Below are 16,380 nucleotides of genomic sequence, written 5' to 3'. Positions count from 1 at the left end.
TTCCAGAATGGCTACACCAGTTTGCATTCCCAGCAACAGTGTAGGAGGGTTCCCCTTTCTCTGCATCCTCGCCAACACTGTTGTTCCCCGTGTTGTTAATTTTAGCCATTCTGACTGGTGGAAAGCACACAAATTTTAAAAGATATCCAAAACATTATTTAGTCCCAGGTATAAAGGCATTTGAAAACATTAATGGATCTTCTACACCCTATTTCCTTCCTCTAAAATTTGTTTCCAGATTTCTGCTTAATTTATTGATAGGATTTGTTTTCATCCACAGAGGCCAGCAAGCTTGTCATGTCGTATGTAGCGGCCGTTTGTGGAAAAGGAGCAGAAGTGAACCAAGTCAAAGAACAGCTTTTACAGTCCAACCCAGTCCTGGAAGGTAGGATTTCCTGTGTACATCGGGTCAGTGTGATCCAGTTTGCAGGGCTCTTCAGGTACCTGGTGGGCTGGCAGTGGAGCTGGGGGGAGGCAGGGAAAGAGGAAGGTTCAGGCCCGGACCTGCAGGGCAAATGAGCTGTGTCCTAAGAACTCTTGGCTTCAGGTGCTTAAAGGAGGAAACAGTTTACTCATCCAAAAGGAGCTTTCCCACTTACATTCATTTTTTTTCCCTTTCAATTTTTATTTGAATTACTTCAATTTTGCCTAAAAATAATCACCTGATATTTGCATTTGACTTGATGGCTAGGAAGACCTTGGTGAAAAAGCGCCGCATGAGTGCAGTGCTATTTTATCATTTGGGATAACACCTGTGGCTGCTTATTTCTGTTGTCAGAAAGGCCGTGCCAGAGAAACATCTAAAGGACAGTTTTTTTCAGGATCACAGAAAGCCTAAACCTGTCTCTGGAGTTCAGATTCTATGGTTGGCCATCTGTGTTAGTTAGCTCAGGCTGCTCTAACAAAATACCATAGGCCGGGTGGCTTAAACCACAGATATTTGTTTTCTTACACTTCTAGAGGCTCAGGAGTCTAGATGAAGGTGCTGGCAAGGTAGGCCTCTTGGCTTGCTGGTAGCCACCATCTTGCTGTGGGATCACATGATCTCTCCTTTGTGTGTGGTGGCTGGGGGCAGGAACCCTGGTTGGCTCATGACCTCGTAGAACCCTAATTACTTCCCAAAGACCCCAACTCTAAACACAATCACATTGGGGTTAGGACTTCAACATAAAAATTGGTGGGGGACACATACATGGAGTCCATACTACCATCAGAAAAAGCCAGAGGTGAGTCCCCCTAAAGCCATGGAGGTTGGCATAAACCAAAGGCATAAACCATTGTTTGCTTTGGAAACAGTAAATCAGTCTTTCCCTATTGATGGCAAGTCCTTGATTTTTGCTTTATATTGTAAGCCTGTCTTTATTGTCACTCATATAGTTGTTGGGATAGAGTAGGGTTTCTCAACCTCATTTTGGACTGCATAAATCTCTGCTATGGAGTGCTGTCCTGTGCATTCATTGTAAGATGTTTAGCTGCATCCCAGGCCTCTACCCACTAGGTTCCAGAGGCACGCCTGGCCCTAGTTGTTAGCTCTGAAAATGTCACTGGACACTGCCAAATGTCAAGGGTCAGAACCAGCCCTGATCAGAGTCTTTGGTCTAGAAGAGTAGTTTGGTTTAACTCTTTGTTCACAGTCATGGAGGGTCAAGATTTAGCATGGATTAAAGCAGAACTGCTTTGGGGTGAGTAAGATGCCCCCCAGTGTGGAGGGACAGAGCCCTGCCTATTTTCTTTGTTACCTAGACCTAGCCCCTCCTTCCGCCTCTTCACCCCTCAGATAGTGAGATAAGACTAGTGAAAATACTTTAAGTTGTGAAAAGCAAAACCTGAAACACCTATTCTGTTGTTATACCAATCTTTCGTTCCCTTCGGTACCTTAACGAATAAAGACGCTATTACGGAAAGTGCTGTATCTTCATTTTATTGTTCCAGTATTTGACTTTTTGTTTACTTTCCCTTTTGCCTTTAAGTTAGGGTGCTGTACGTGTATTTCTGTATATGCTTATTTTAAGAACGCTGTGATCTAAAGGAGAAGCACTGTGGAATGCTACAGCTTGCATCTGTGATGAGAATCTGGCCCTTTATTTGATGGTATTTAGAACTAGGCCCCAGTGCAGGAAATGGAAGAAATGTCTGCTGTGGGCATGTATTATCTTTTATGGGAATGCTTTACTTTTTAGCTGGAACTGCTACTGTAAATGAACATTTAGAACAATGAACTTAAAAAAACAATTGAGGAATGTGTCTCAAGTGTTCTATAATGAAACACTTGTTTTTGATTCTGTGGCTCACAATAAAAGACTTTAGTGTTTAGAGCTGTGTGTGCAACTCAAGATTTGTTTGATGAAAAGATGGTTTATGGCGTGCAAATGGCCCCTTGAATAAAGTTTTTTTGAAGCAATTCCTTCACTTGCCCTTGACCTTCAAGCCACAATAAACTGTCCTTTATGCATCAGCATCTCAAGCTGGACTTTGGGGCTATGCAAGTTAGTTAACTTGGCCCCCCTACATATTCACACCCACCGGGAAGACTAGCCTGTTAAAACACGAGAAATGTCGTGGTCTTCATGACCACTGGGGCAACACTCAGCCTTTTCAGGGTTGCATTTATTAAAGCCTCTTAGCTGGTGGTGGACATGGATAATGATGTGAGCCTCTTCAGTAAGCATCCTTTTGAGTATTTCCTGTGTGCAGGTTTCCCCACTCAGTAGAGCCTCTCAGCTGATTTTCTATTAAGGAGAGAATTTGGCATCAGGGACCTACCAAACTATACCCCTCCCAACCTTAATCGCTGATACGAAGAACTTTCCCTGTGTTGACTTTGTAAATTTCTACTGAACTGAGCCGGAACCAACTATTTTTAAAAAATCAAAAACACAAAAAAAGCCAGCAAACGTGAAATATAACGCATCGGGTTTGGCTACTGAATATCCAAGTGAACTTCAACAGAAACCCACGGTCGCACCTTGATCACGCGACTGCTCTCAAAACTTGGATCAGCTTTTAGCCCTTGGTAACCATTTGAACTCCTGTTACTCTAATCTTCCCTCTGTTTAATGAAGCTATGGAGGCTTCCAGAGGTTTGATGCCTGGCTTCTTAATCTCAAGATTCATTTTTCTGGTTGCCACATTACTGAGTAGTCTTCTGTCCCTGTTAGCTGCAGCGGGCCCAGGGATCCTAGTAACAGCGGCGGGTGGGTTGGGGAGTATTGGGAGAAATGCAGAATTTCATGACCATCCCAGACCCATTGAACAAGATCCTTAGGTGACTGGTTTGCATGTTGAGGTTAGAGGTACACTGCTGGGCTTCTTCCAAAGCAATCAAACGGGGATCCTTCTGCTTATATGCCTTATATTTATTCAGCTTAATTCTCTGCTACTGTGGCCCAGATTAATTTGCCCCTACTTTGTGCACAAGCTTGGTGAAACAGACCTTTTTCTTTATGACGCCATGAACTACCTATATTGAACGGGAGCATTCTGTGCCTGGGGTGGCATCAACCTGTGGTTCTTAGGTGCCCTTATTTTCTTAAAAGGGACTCCTGTGGGAGACTGGGCTCCTCACAGCAGCTAAGTTTGGAATAAACTTGGATTCTGCATTATGGGCCCATTTGGTTTTCTTTCTTTTCTGGAAAGTTTCACTTAGGTCCGATGGGTATGAACTAAAGAAACTATGTAGTATTTTTAGCCTATTGGAGATGATGTTAGTTTCCAAATCTCTTACTCTTTCTGTATTTCACAGTTACATATGTAATCACATTTCAGTAGCTTTATTTTTAAATTAATTAAATAATTTAAAGTTTCTTGTGCCTTTTCCATCTGGAAACCTCATCAAGTTCCATGAAGCCTTTGATAATACTAAGTAGTCAGTCATCTCTGAAATAATCTTATTTACACTGATGGTAATGGTGGAGAATACAAGCCTTGCTTGCTATCCACTCAACTGACTACTTTTAAAACAGTAAAAGGTTATTTAATTAGACAAGATTCCATTTATAGTAATATTTGAAAAAATTCCATGAATCATAGGAATGACTCTCCTTTTCTATGAACTTGTCATAAGACGTGGAAGCTTTCTTAAGACTTGTGTTATGTTTCTATGGGAAGCTTGGACAGAAATGTCATTGCTGCAAGTTGTATTTTCTAAGATTTATAGCTATCAAATATTCATTTGCTTTAAATTTCTGCTTGAAATTATTTTTCTGTCAATTTTACCCATGCATCTGTTTCTTTCTTACTAGCTTTTGGAAATGCCAAGACTGTAAGGAATGACAACTCCTCTAGATTTGTAAGTATTTGTATAAGCATAAGTGTTAACACTAATATTTAGCTCATGTATGTTTAAACAACCAGTAGATGTTTAGTATTTCTTAATATACACATTTGAAAAATAAGAACACCCCTGCTGTTGAGACACAGAAAGTTCTCTAAGGACTACTTTTTGCTTTCTGGGATTTTTCTTTTTAATTCTTTTTGGAGTGACAGCCAGACTTTCATAGTTTCTTGTCATCTATCATAGAATTCCATGGGCAATTGAAAGGAGGCTCTTTAGAAGAACTCTTTACTTACCTGAGTTTTGGCATTTAGAAATCACAATTAAGAATCAGATTAAGTAGAAGGAAGGAGAAACCGGGTGTCAAGTTTTTGTACTCTACAGCTTTTGTCCTTTATTCAGTGGGACAAGGAAGGATGGAAGGGTACACTGAAACTTTACAGAGGTAAAAACTGCAGCTGATTGATGTTTCGAGTTTGGTTGAGTTGGAAAATGCTGAGTGCGGGAAGACACACCTTCGTGGTCTCCTCTCCCGGCTCTCCCCAGCATGTACTGCCCTCAGCAGCCCGCTGGGGTCTCTCCTGCTGAGCACGCGCTGTCCTGCTTTGGTCTTTATGGAGACACAGACATGGCCTGATGGCGGTTGGGGGAAGTGCGTTGAGTGTGATGGTGATACTTTGAAATTGGCCCCTTTTTTCTACAGTTTAACCTATCTTATAAATTTTATAATAAAAGGTCATTTACTTTATAAGCTCTTCTTATATACATTACTTGGGACCATTTTGGGTGATTTTTATGCTTCTCTGCCAGGGACCCTTCCTGCCCTTTCTCCCCATCACTTCTTTTAGTCTCCCTTTTTGCTTTTTTCTCGTTAGAGTTATCCAGTGCTCAAGGCAAGACAGTGACCTCAGGTAGAGGTAGTTTTAGTAGCTTGGAAAGTGGAGGGCTGAGGTTCCTAATTCCAGGACTGTAAATTTTTTCCATTGGATTAGCCCTTTACGTGGTTATAGCTGATTTGAGCCATGCCTGTTGTAACATGGCTAATCTCATTATATAAATAGACTTAGAAGCAAGGTGTGGGCAGATAGAAGTAATTCTAAGAGATCAAACTCCTTTGTGAAGACTTTTTTTTTTTTTTGCTTGTTGGAAATGTACACATACACTTTTTAAAAATGTCTAAATTATTTAGTCTATAGACTACAAAAATGCAGAAAACCATATTGCCTAAAGAGTCATTACTACTTTGTGATGTTTGAAATCTAGTGAAAGACTTGGCAGGTGATTTGGCTTAATAAGTAACTTGAAATCCTATTATAACATGGGTGTTAGGATACGAGATTAATACTTGATTATAGACTAAATCATTTCATACCCAGTTTTTAGTAATTTCTCTGCTTGGTGGTCTGTGACTTGATCAGTAATATACTCAAATCCACGTTATAATTTGACAGGACTCTACTATATTTACAGTCACTACTGTATAGAACAGTGGTTTATGTATTAAACATTTGTACTCTGGGGAAATTGCATTTCCTTTGTGTTTGATGAACTTCTTGATCTCTTCACTGAGCAGTGTGGTAGACGGTGGTGTGGTGGTGTAGTTACGCATGCTCATTGCCACTGACATATCAGACGAGTGTTCTCAGAGAGGTACCTCACATTGCTCTCTACCCCCCAAGTACCTCTAGTTTGACATATTGAACTTCTTTTTTTTTTAAAAGATTTTATTTATTTGAGACAGAGAGAATGAGAGAGAGAGAGCACATGAGAGGGGGGAGGGTCAGAGGCAGAAGCAGGCTCCCTGCCGAGCAGGGAGCCCGATGCGGGACTCGATCCAGGGACTCCAGGATCATGACCTGAGCCGAAGGCAGTCGCTTAACCAACTGAGCCACCCAGGCGCCCCACATATTGAACTTCTATTAAGGAAGTGACCCCCACTGTTTTTGAAAAGAGACATTTAAGGCTTTGGAAGTCACTATTCTCGACCAAGGGATTCAGGGGAGGGAAGAGGAGTAATAGTGGAGCGTCTACCATCTGCAGAGAGCCAAGCTAGGAGAGAAGGCATAGGGTCCGGAAAATTCCGTTACCAAACCTTTCATTCAGTAAGAATAAAAAAAAACCCGTACAATGTATTCATTTGTTTGAAACCTCTGGTTTTTGTTTTTGTTTTTTGAAAAGTTAATTACGCATGGGTCTCCCTGCACCTCCTCTTGCAGCCTACAGACCTTTCCCTACTGGCATCCAGAGTGATCTTTACAAACCTGTCTCACTGCTGCTCTTCTGAAAGCCCTCGGTGGCTCCTCCTTGCACCTGGAGTGCAGTACAGGCTCCTCCCAGAGCTTCCCACGCCGGCCTGCCTGAGCGGTGGCCGGCTCTGCCCCGCCCCGCCCTTGCACGCCCCGCCCTGCCCTTGCACGCCCCGCTCCGCCCTTGCACGCCCCGCCCCGCCCCTGCAGCCCCGCCCCACCCTTGCACGCCCCGCCCCTGCACGCCCCTCCCCACCCTTGCATGCCCCGCCTTGGCAGCACAGGCCTTTGTGACAGGAGCACTGAGCGCCTTCTTGCCTTAGATCTTTGCAGTTGCTGGTCCTCCTGCATGATGTGCTCTGCGTCCAGATCGCTGCATGGCCACTGTCCTGCATCATTTAGGTCTCACCTCAAGTGTTACTTCTATGATGCCTCTTCTAGACTCTGATTTCATCGTGCTTTTAACTTTTTCAGGCACTCGTTAAACTCTGGAAAGATTACATTCACTTTCTCTGTTTCTCTCTGATCGTGGACCTTAGAGAGGAGGAGCCATGGGAGCAAGGAGCTCGGCCTTCTTGTGTCATAGAACGGTGCCTGGTGTCATAGTAGATACTCAGAAAACATTGACGAATGAATATTTTTAAGAAGCTTATAGACGAGTCAGAAAAAAATGGACATGTCTAAAAGTAATTATAACACAACACATAAAATAGTAAGTTCCCCATGAGTAAGTTCCAAAAATAGCTTTATGGAAATTCCGAATAGAGAAGCTGGAGGAGTCTGGGGCAGGGGGCAATTCTGAGTGGGCCTGTAAGATTGAAATGTGCCAAAATCGAGTAGAAAGCCAGGAGAGCTGGTATGGGGAAGCCGAGGAGAGAGACCAGAATGGACCTGCCCTGGTCCATGTCAGTGGTGGGACAAGAGGATCTGTGAAGGGAGCCATGGGCCAAAGGCCTGGAGAGATGGGTCGGGGCCTCCCCTGGAGGGCTTCGAGTATCAGGTTCAGGGTCTTGGGTTTTATTTTCTAGGCAGTGGGAAGGCATTGGTCTTCTCTGAGAAGACTCATGACAAGCTCATGGGAAGAATACCATTCCAAGATCATCTGAATTCTCAGTGCTGTCCTTTCGTTTATCCCTGGTCAGCTTCCTTTCCCACTCTGTACGGGGTTTATCGTACTGTCGGCAGAGCCCCTATCCTTTACTCTCAACTGATGACAGGAGGCTTACTTCGTGGAAATCATTGTCATCAGCACCTTGCTCCTCCTCCTCATCCACGTCCTCAGCTTTGGGGCCTCACCTGTCCCTGAATCTGTAGAGACACCCTTCTGTCACACTGGGAGAGTCTCAACTCCCATCTTTTGCTAATCCCTCCACCTGTGCTCTGGATCTGGTGACTTCCTCTGTCCAGGAAGCACCTTCCATCAAAATCACCTCCTCTTATATGGTCAACCTCTGACTCTCCTGTGAAGTTACTCTTTCTCCCCTCCTTAGCATAGCTATCTACTCGTTTGCCTGGACTTTCTAATCACAGCCCTGCTCCTTTCTTAACCTCCTACGTCAAACCGGGATCTGTCATGGTGACTCTCTGGGGAGCTCTCAGCTCTGCTTACTCTGCCCGATTTTGCTCACTCCTGCTTAAAGCCATCAACATTTCTCCCATGACTCCTGCCACCTCCTGTCAGCTGTGTCTGGTTTTGCTCCTTTCCAGTCCATCCCACGTTATCTAGGGTGATCTTGTAAATAGGCAAGTCTGATCATGGCTTCCTTGTTTAGAATCTTTAATGACAGGACTTTGCTGTCAGGAAAGTGTCTTGATGCCATGAGGTGTGCCAGCTTCCCTCACCAGCCTCACAGATACCTATTCTTATGGCCCTCCTTCCTGCTGTCTCGCCTTCTTGCTGCCTGACTTAACCCTGATACTTCACATTTGAGCTGGGGTGGACCTCAGCCTTTGTCTCCTACTCTTCGTGCATAGCAAGCACCCTGCCTCACTGTAGGATCTGTCTCCATACACAGTAACGTCCTGTTTATCTGGCTCAATTCCCTTCAGGCTGGAAGTTCCTTGAGGGCAGGTACTATGCCTTGCTTTCCCTTGTGCCTACTTTAAGTATCTAAGAAATGCTTGGTAGACATTTGCTTAATGAATAAGAGAATACTTTTGAAAAGGACAGGTGAGCCTTGACAATGAAGAAAAGAAAGGCAAGAGAGCATGTATAAGCTAATAAAAGGTCACAGACCGCATTGTTGACTGAGTGCCGTATAATCACGTTTCTGACCCCCTATGTTTATTTTGAAAATAGAAGGCGTTAAAGTAGTCATTCTTTGGGAGACTTATTTACAAGCCATCTATGTGATTATTACTAAAGTAGAACATGAAACAAAAGCAAAGACCACTTATTAGACCCAACACATCCTTTTTCAAACAAAAACCAGCTGTCAGGGTTGTTCTGTTACGCTTGTTACTCTTTAACTAGACAGTTATAGACCAGTTCTTTCAAAATCACAGTATGAAACTCCACGTGTGTTTCTGTGTGTTTAAGATACCATCTATAAAATGTAATAGGAAACTGGGATATATGTATTACTGTATAATCTAGATCAAAAGCCAAAGAGAGTGATAATGGTCAGTCTTCGATTCCAGATTGGTCACAATGTATAAGCATGCATTTGATTTGAGTAGATATAAAAACAGAACTTTATGTGTTCCATTCTATCCACTGTCCAGTATACTTGGAGTTTCTAGCCATGACTTAAAACACATTTTGCTTATAAAAATGAAATAATTTATATTCCCAACTAGTGCATATACAAGGAATACTTACTTTTCCCAGTTTTTATTCTTGAATTGAATACACACACACTCTTGAGACATTTGAAACACGTATCTGAAATGAAAAAGTCACATGCTGGCTAAGATCTATTCCTAAATTAGCAACATGATATGTTAGCTTTGAGCTAATGTGGTATTTAGTATAAATTATTTATGGAGGCATATTGTTTTGCCTCATGGTTACATAAATTGTGTGTTAATTACATTTGAACAAATGTGTAAAGTGTTAGCATGCTGTTCTCTAAGAAGATATGCTGACTGAATATTTTGAGGTAATCTTGAAAACTCACAAAGTCTTTCTTTGGCAGGGCAAATATATGGATATTGAATTTGATTTTAAAGGCGATCCACTGGGAGGAGTGATAAGTAACTGTGAGTATTTTCCTTGAATCCTTTTAGAGAAGTTCAGAATAGCAAAACATATATTAGAAGATTTAGGATAATTGAGTCTTTAAGAGATAGACATAAGACTATAATTTCTTTTCCTTAGACAATGCGTTTCAGACTATGTGTTAGACTATAGTGTGAGCATGCATGTAAGCTGGTGGAGGGGCAGAGGGAGAGGGAGAGCGAATCTCAAGCAGACTCCTTGCTGGAGCGCAGAGCCCGACTCAGGGCTCTATCTCATGACTGTGGGATCATGACCTGAGCTGAAATCAAGAGTTGGACGCTTAACCAACTGAGCCATCCAGGCGCCCCTCCTAAATCTTTTTTAAAGATCTCTTAAAGTCTTTACTGTTGAAAATCTTTAAAATTTTGCTAAACAAATAAGAATTAGTCCAACTGTATTTTATGTTCTATAGGTTTTTAAGTCAATTCATTAATAAAGGATCCTCTAGTGGTTATTTTCTTTAACAAAATTATTTTATGATTAAAAATAAAATATAAATAGTTGATTTTAATTTAATAACTTTTTAGTAACTTTTTGGGTAACATTTGCTCAATAAAATGAGTGGACTTGTACTTCACATTTTATTGTGGGAAATTTTGCTTGTCTTTGTGTATTTACATCATTGAAATGTGGTAAACCTGGTAGGTAGAAATACAGATTTCTTAGCCTCCTTAAGTCATGATTGGTGATTATGGAAATGAAATGTTTTTGTCAAAGGTAAAAAAATGAACAGTGTCTGGCGAGTCTGCTGAACAGCCCCAAGTCCAGAGTTCTCTAAAGTGGGTGTGATGGTATTTGTAAATATGGCTTTGTCAACAGTACTTTGCACCCGCGGTATGTGCGGCCCGCCCTGAAGCTTCTGCTTCTGCTGATTTCGTAGTTGATTTGTTTGGAAGATCGAAGATGACACCTTAGGGTTTGTGCACGTCCTCCTGGAACCACGGCCTGGTCATCCTCTTGAATTCTCCTGTGATTTTTGGGGCCACACCACGGAACCTCCCATCACTGCTGGCCTCCTCACCACCCAGTGGTGCTATTGGGATTGAAAAAAAAAAACCTAAGTTTGCACTAGAAAAAAAGTAATGAATTGGCTCAGGTATCCAAAGCAATGCTCATTAGATTTGTTACAGCAGTGCAATTCCTTCTTCAAAAGAAATTTCATGCTGAACCCCAAATAAGAAATAGAGAAAACAAGATCTGACCTGGTTGAAGAGAAGATGAGTAGCCAGAACCCCTTGGCCCCCAGGTGGCCCCTGAGATCTTTGCTGATGAACTCTAGAACCAGAGGACTGCCGTTTGAAATCAGTGTTTTAAGTGATTTGAGGAAAGTATGCAGCTGATTTTTTTTTTTTTTTAAGTTTTTAAAACACGATTCATAGAGAAACCTAGGGCTAAAGTTTCCTCATCTTTGAAACAATGGGATTGAACTGGATGAACTCTTTGGTTCTTCCTGTTTCCACTCTAATGTAGTTCGTAAATAGTTTAATATTCCATTTTAGTTTCCACATTGTGTGCCATGCATTGGGACCAGCCATATTTGTAAAAATATATAATTGTTCAAGAAGGGTTTGAAGAGAAAGCTTTACTACGAAATGAAATTGGCTGGGATAGTGCTACTTAGGTTATGTGTCAAATATGGAAGCAAAAGTACTCCTGCGAACCGGATGTGATATAACCAGAAGCACTGAGGACCAACCCACCAAGCTTCCTGCATGATTGTGAGGGAAGAGGTGGGCCTCAGTTTTAAGACCACCATTTTAAGGAAGGATTAACTTTTATTCTGAAAGATACTCCTAAGTCGTTAACACTTAACTTTTTACAAGACGGATTAGTTCTCATTATTAATTTAATACACTGTTTTTTAAATGAGGGTAATGCATCTAAACATTGTGGAATGATTGAATTATAATTGCTTTTGAGGACTCTAGGAAAATATTTAAGGATTACTTTCTTGTAAATTTTAGAAAATAACTTAGGTTTTACATTTTGAAGTTTAAGTTCCAAGTAGAAATGTCTTCCTGCCCCCTAACTAATTCTTGCAGTATCCATGGAGAATAAATATTAAACACTCAGTTCTTTTCCAGTTAAGATTAATATAACATCATGAATGGATTTCATATGGTGTTTGTTACCGTTTGTTCCCACAATGAAATTATATGGAAATCTGTGGTAGTGGGAACACCCTGTATTTTAGAGTACCCTTTGCTTTGGGAAGGAAAGGAGTACGTTTGCGGTAAGAGCAGGAAATTTCACCCTGTGTAGATACAGGACTGACTCATAGGTGGTCAGTGGGAGTTGCTGTGCGCTGGCTTCCGGGGTGTAGAGCAATGGGCAAACCCATTCTTGTCCTCTGCAAGCTGCCGAAAGTCAGCTTCTTGGAGTCTAGAAGGGAAGAAAGGACATGCCATTTTGTGGGAAGTGTGTTTTGTCTCGATTTCCAGCAGCCGTGTAGTAACAGCGTAGGTTGTTGTCCGTTGTACTGATCACCTGGAAGAAGACACACGATCACTCAAGCCAGCTGGGTTGCCAGGGAATTTAAGAGAAAGCCCAGTAACTTTCTCTTCCTAAAAGAGGTGTGCCCGAAAACAAGTCTTGAATTCACCTGAAAACCATGTATCCCTGGAGTTGGTACCATTCGGCCAGGGGTGTTGCAAAAATAGAAAATGACACAGCTGCTTCAGCACAGAAGATACAGTGTGGAAGCACATCTAGCAGGTCTTGGCTTCTGTGAGATAATATTGCTGCTACTTTGTTAATGCTTGTAAGTATCATAAGATGTATGCATTTATATTTGAGGATTCGGGGCCTAGTGTTATGAACTAGAAACCTTGGACACCTGTTGCTTTAATTGGTAGTCGTAGGCACTTTCTTACAGCTGTGGCACTTGATGGCAGTTTTCACTGCGGAGAAAATGCGGTACAAGTCTCTGGGGATTTTATCTCCTAAAAGGAGAACAGCACAGAGGCAGATATGCTGTGAAAAAGCCTTACGATTTCAGGTGGCATATATACCTGTCCTTCCAGGTTAAAGCAGGAGGTATGGCTTTCCTGTTCACGGTAGGGTATCAAGAGCCTCCTGTCATACCTGATACACCGTAGGTGCTCAGTAAATGCTGAGGTGAGGATAGAATTGGTTATATATAGGCAGGCCCTCCCTTTCCCTGCTCCATTATTTGGGGCAAACCTATGATGTTACTTATGCAACTCTTCTCATGTGGTTTTTAATGTCTAAACAAGACAACAAGTGACTCATTTTTCTGTGCCTCCATTTCTTCATCTTTGAAATAGGATAATAATATTACTGATCTTATAGGGTTATGAAAAGGTGTAAATTATTTGTTAACATCTAAAGTGCGTGGAATGGTGCCTGGCACCCAGTAAACATTGAATAAATGTTTGCTTTTTTTTTTCATTATTATATACTTACGGCTTATGGTCTCCAGCCCCTCGCCAAATATATGTCCTATAAGGACAGAGACTTAGTTTGTGTGGCTCATTGCTGAATGACAGCAACAAAAACAGTCTGACACCTGAAATATATTTCTTGAATTAATTAATAACTACACAAGTACACAATGAATAATAAGTGACATAACTGTGACATAGAAAACTTTATTGAGAAATAAAACTCCTGCTTTATTGGATAATTTTATCTGAGTATTTAAAACAATTTTTTATTGAGCTGTAATTGATGTACAACATTATGTTAGTTTCAGGTGTACCACATCATGATTTCATATCTGTATACATTGCAAGATGATCACCACAATAAGTCTAGTTACCATCCATCACCATACATAGTTACAAAAACTTTTTTTTTCTTGTGATGAGACTTTTAAGGTCTGCTCTCTTAGCAACTTTCAAACATGCAGCAGAGTATTATTAACTATAGTTGATATGCTGTACGGTACATCCTCATGACTTATTTATTTTATATGTCGAATATACTATGCTAATCATTTTTAAGTGCTTTTTCTAAATCCCAGAAAGGCAGCAGAATTATTGGTATTCAAACTTCATCTGTCACTGCCTTCTCTTTTCAGCTTGAAAGAAATAATATCTTGTGAATTATGAGGGAAAGCAAGTGTTGAAATTAGTCTACCTATTAATACAGCCCAGTAAACCACTCCAAACTTAGTAGAGTAAAACAGTGGCCCTCTTTTATGCTGTTGGATGCTGTGGGTCAAGAATTCAGATGGGGCACAGTAGGGTTGGCTTGTCTCCATGATACATGGGGCTTCAGCAGGGAAGACAAATGATTGGGAATGACTTGCATGAGTGAATGCTGGAATCTTCTGGAAGCTTTATCGTATGTCACATGTCAGGCTCCTGGGCTAGGATGATTCAAAGTGTGTGCTGAGTTGGGACTGTTGACTAGAGCCACCTATATGTGGCCTCATGTGGTTTGGGCTTCTCACAGATGGCTAGGTCCTGAAGGAGAGTGTTCCAACAGGAAACCATCCTGATAGAGAACCAAGAGGAAGCCTGCAGTAGCCTGGGAGATCAGACAGTGTCACTTCTGCAGAACTCCATGAAGTCAAAGTCAGCACAAGCTTGCCCAGAGTTGGGGATGGGGCATGAAGATTCCACCTCTCAATGGGAAGAGTGTCAAATAACTTGTGACCATTTTAAACAGCCTCAATCTGATGGGTTGTTTTCAGAAATGGTCACAATAATCTCTCCCCTTGTGTCTACACCCTTGGGTAGTCCTCTGTCTCAGTGACTCAGAGTTTGGCCATGGGATTTATTTTGGTCCATTGAACAATTAGTAAACATGGCACAACCAAAGACTTGAAAGTTGGTCATATATTGGAGCTTGTCCTCTCATGCTCCTCTTGGGAACGCTCTCCTTACCACCATGCGAATGAACCTGGGCTAGGCTCCTGGATGGTGAGAGACCACATGGAGTGAACCACCAGAGGTAAGGGTGAGGGCACCTGAGATCAGCCAGCTGCTGGCAGTCCGCCAGCCTGTGAGCAAGCCCAGGAGAGATCAGCTGAGCTGGCTCAGACCAGAACTACAAAGCTGATGCTCAGACTCATGAACTGATAAATGGTACTGTTCTAAGCTGCTAAGTGTTGGGACAGTTTGTTGTGCGGCAAAAACTAACTGATTCAGAGGTCCAATAGATAACCTACTTTCCTACCCCCGGTTTGGCATCATGAGAAACAGGCACAGGAATCAAGCTGGAGAGGAAGCAGCTTTATTACTGTGAGAAGTGGCTTTTGGTTTCTCGCGTATGCAGGTGTGCTGGGAGCCTGGAAGTTAGGCAGGCATTGACAGCCTTAAGGAGCCTGGAAGTTAGGCAGGCACTGACAGCCTTAAGCAACCTCTGACCTCCTCCTGTGCGCAGTGCTCCAGTTCTCTTAGACCGCGCCGGTGAGCAGAGCCAATTGGGAATACGGCGTGGGGACCTAGAGGGCTGAACTGTATGTGCCTGCTCATTTCCCTGTCTCAGTCGCCCTGCTCAGAGATGTCCTTCCTTCTGCCCAGGTGAGGAGTGAGTAAGGGGCTGAGAGAGGCGAGGGAGTTAGTCTAAGGAGAGCCTCCCACTAGGAATCAATAGAGCAGGAGGGAACATCCACCCCACTCACAGGGCAGATGGGAGATGGAGCGAATCTCTTGGAATTCCTCTTCTAGATTTCTTTTGAATTTATGATGCAATTGGCTTGCACTTTTATGTGCTGTCTCATGACATGTTTGTATATATGACACATCCATGCCATTTGTAGGATATGGAATACAATTGTACTCTTTTATTTTTATTTTTTATTTTTTATTTTTTTTTAAGATTTTATTTATTTATTTATTTGAGAGAGAGGATGAGAGGAGAGAGAGAACACATGAGAGGGGGGAGGGTCAGAGAGAGAAGCAGACTCCCCGCCGAGCAGGGAGCCCGATGCGGGACTCGATCCAGGGACTCCAGGATCATGACCTGAGCCGAAGGCAGTCGCTTAACCAACTGAGCCACCCAGGCGCCCCCAATTGTACTCTTTTAAATGGTTTGAGATTTATAGCTTTGTTTTTCCTTTTATATCATATCTTTGATGTTATTGATGACAAGTTAGGAGCAAAACGGCTTGTTGGAACACTCCCTAAAGGAAACTCTGCACTGCTTTGTTTTCTGAGAATACATAGAGATTGAGGTAGCATTGGAGACTAGCCATACATGAGTCATTTCTCAACAGCTAGTCAATATTCATCAATAAACAGTGTCTGTTTTTAACCTGTCTTCTTTAGGATCAAAATTCACCGAAAACAAAGACAATGCATTGTCTAGTTTATAACACAGGGCTGGGCTTTCTTAGTGCTTCAGTATTCAGAGTGCTCTAATATTCAGAAGACAGAAATAATCCACCATTGGTTGTGAAGTATCCTTAGCAATAAAACAAATTTCAAAGAGCAGTGCTGTTACTCTGTAGTGGATGGCTTTGTATAAAAATGGATGCTTTCCTTCATCTCAATTTTACTTCGGTGGTTTTTCTATTACAAAAATATGTTTACTGTGAAAAAAGACTATTTGTTTGCCACGAAACAAGATTATATACAAATACAGAAGACATCAGATATTAAATATGTCTAAATTAATTAGGATAATATATCTAATAATATGATACTATGGCCTATATTTCATTAATTTTA

The 16,380-nt window shown here is 41.8% G+C and overlaps 1 protein-coding gene across 4 annotated transcripts in view; it reads left to right on the top strand.

Moving 5' to 3' along the window:
• MYO1B (myosin IB) overlaps window positions 1-16,380 on the top strand; it is a 184,083-nt gene that overhangs the window by 105,807 nt on the left and 61,896 nt on the right. For all 4 annotated transcript variants that reach the window (XM_035007505.1, XM_035007504.1, XM_035007503.1 and 1 more), the window contains 3 exons: window positions 281-385; window positions 4,242-4,288; window positions 9,657-9,720. In XM_035007505.1, the coding sequence (XP_034863396.1) occupies window positions 281-385; window positions 4,242-4,288; window positions 9,657-9,720 (216 nt within the window). The remainder of the gene's footprint in view (window positions 1-280; window positions 386-4,241; window positions 4,289-9,656; window positions 9,721-16,380) is intronic.

The sequence above is a fragment of the Mirounga leonina genome, unplaced genomic scaffold (genome assembly GCF_011800145.1).
Source record: "Mirounga leonina isolate KUSES-001 unplaced genomic scaffold, KU_Mleo_1.0 Mir_151, whole genome shotgun sequence".
Classification (NCBI taxonomy): domain Eukaryota; kingdom Metazoa; phylum Chordata; class Mammalia; order Carnivora; family Phocidae; genus Mirounga; species Mirounga leonina.
The sequence above is the reverse complement of the archived record's forward strand: the minus strand, read 5'-3'. Positions and strand labels throughout refer to the sequence as shown.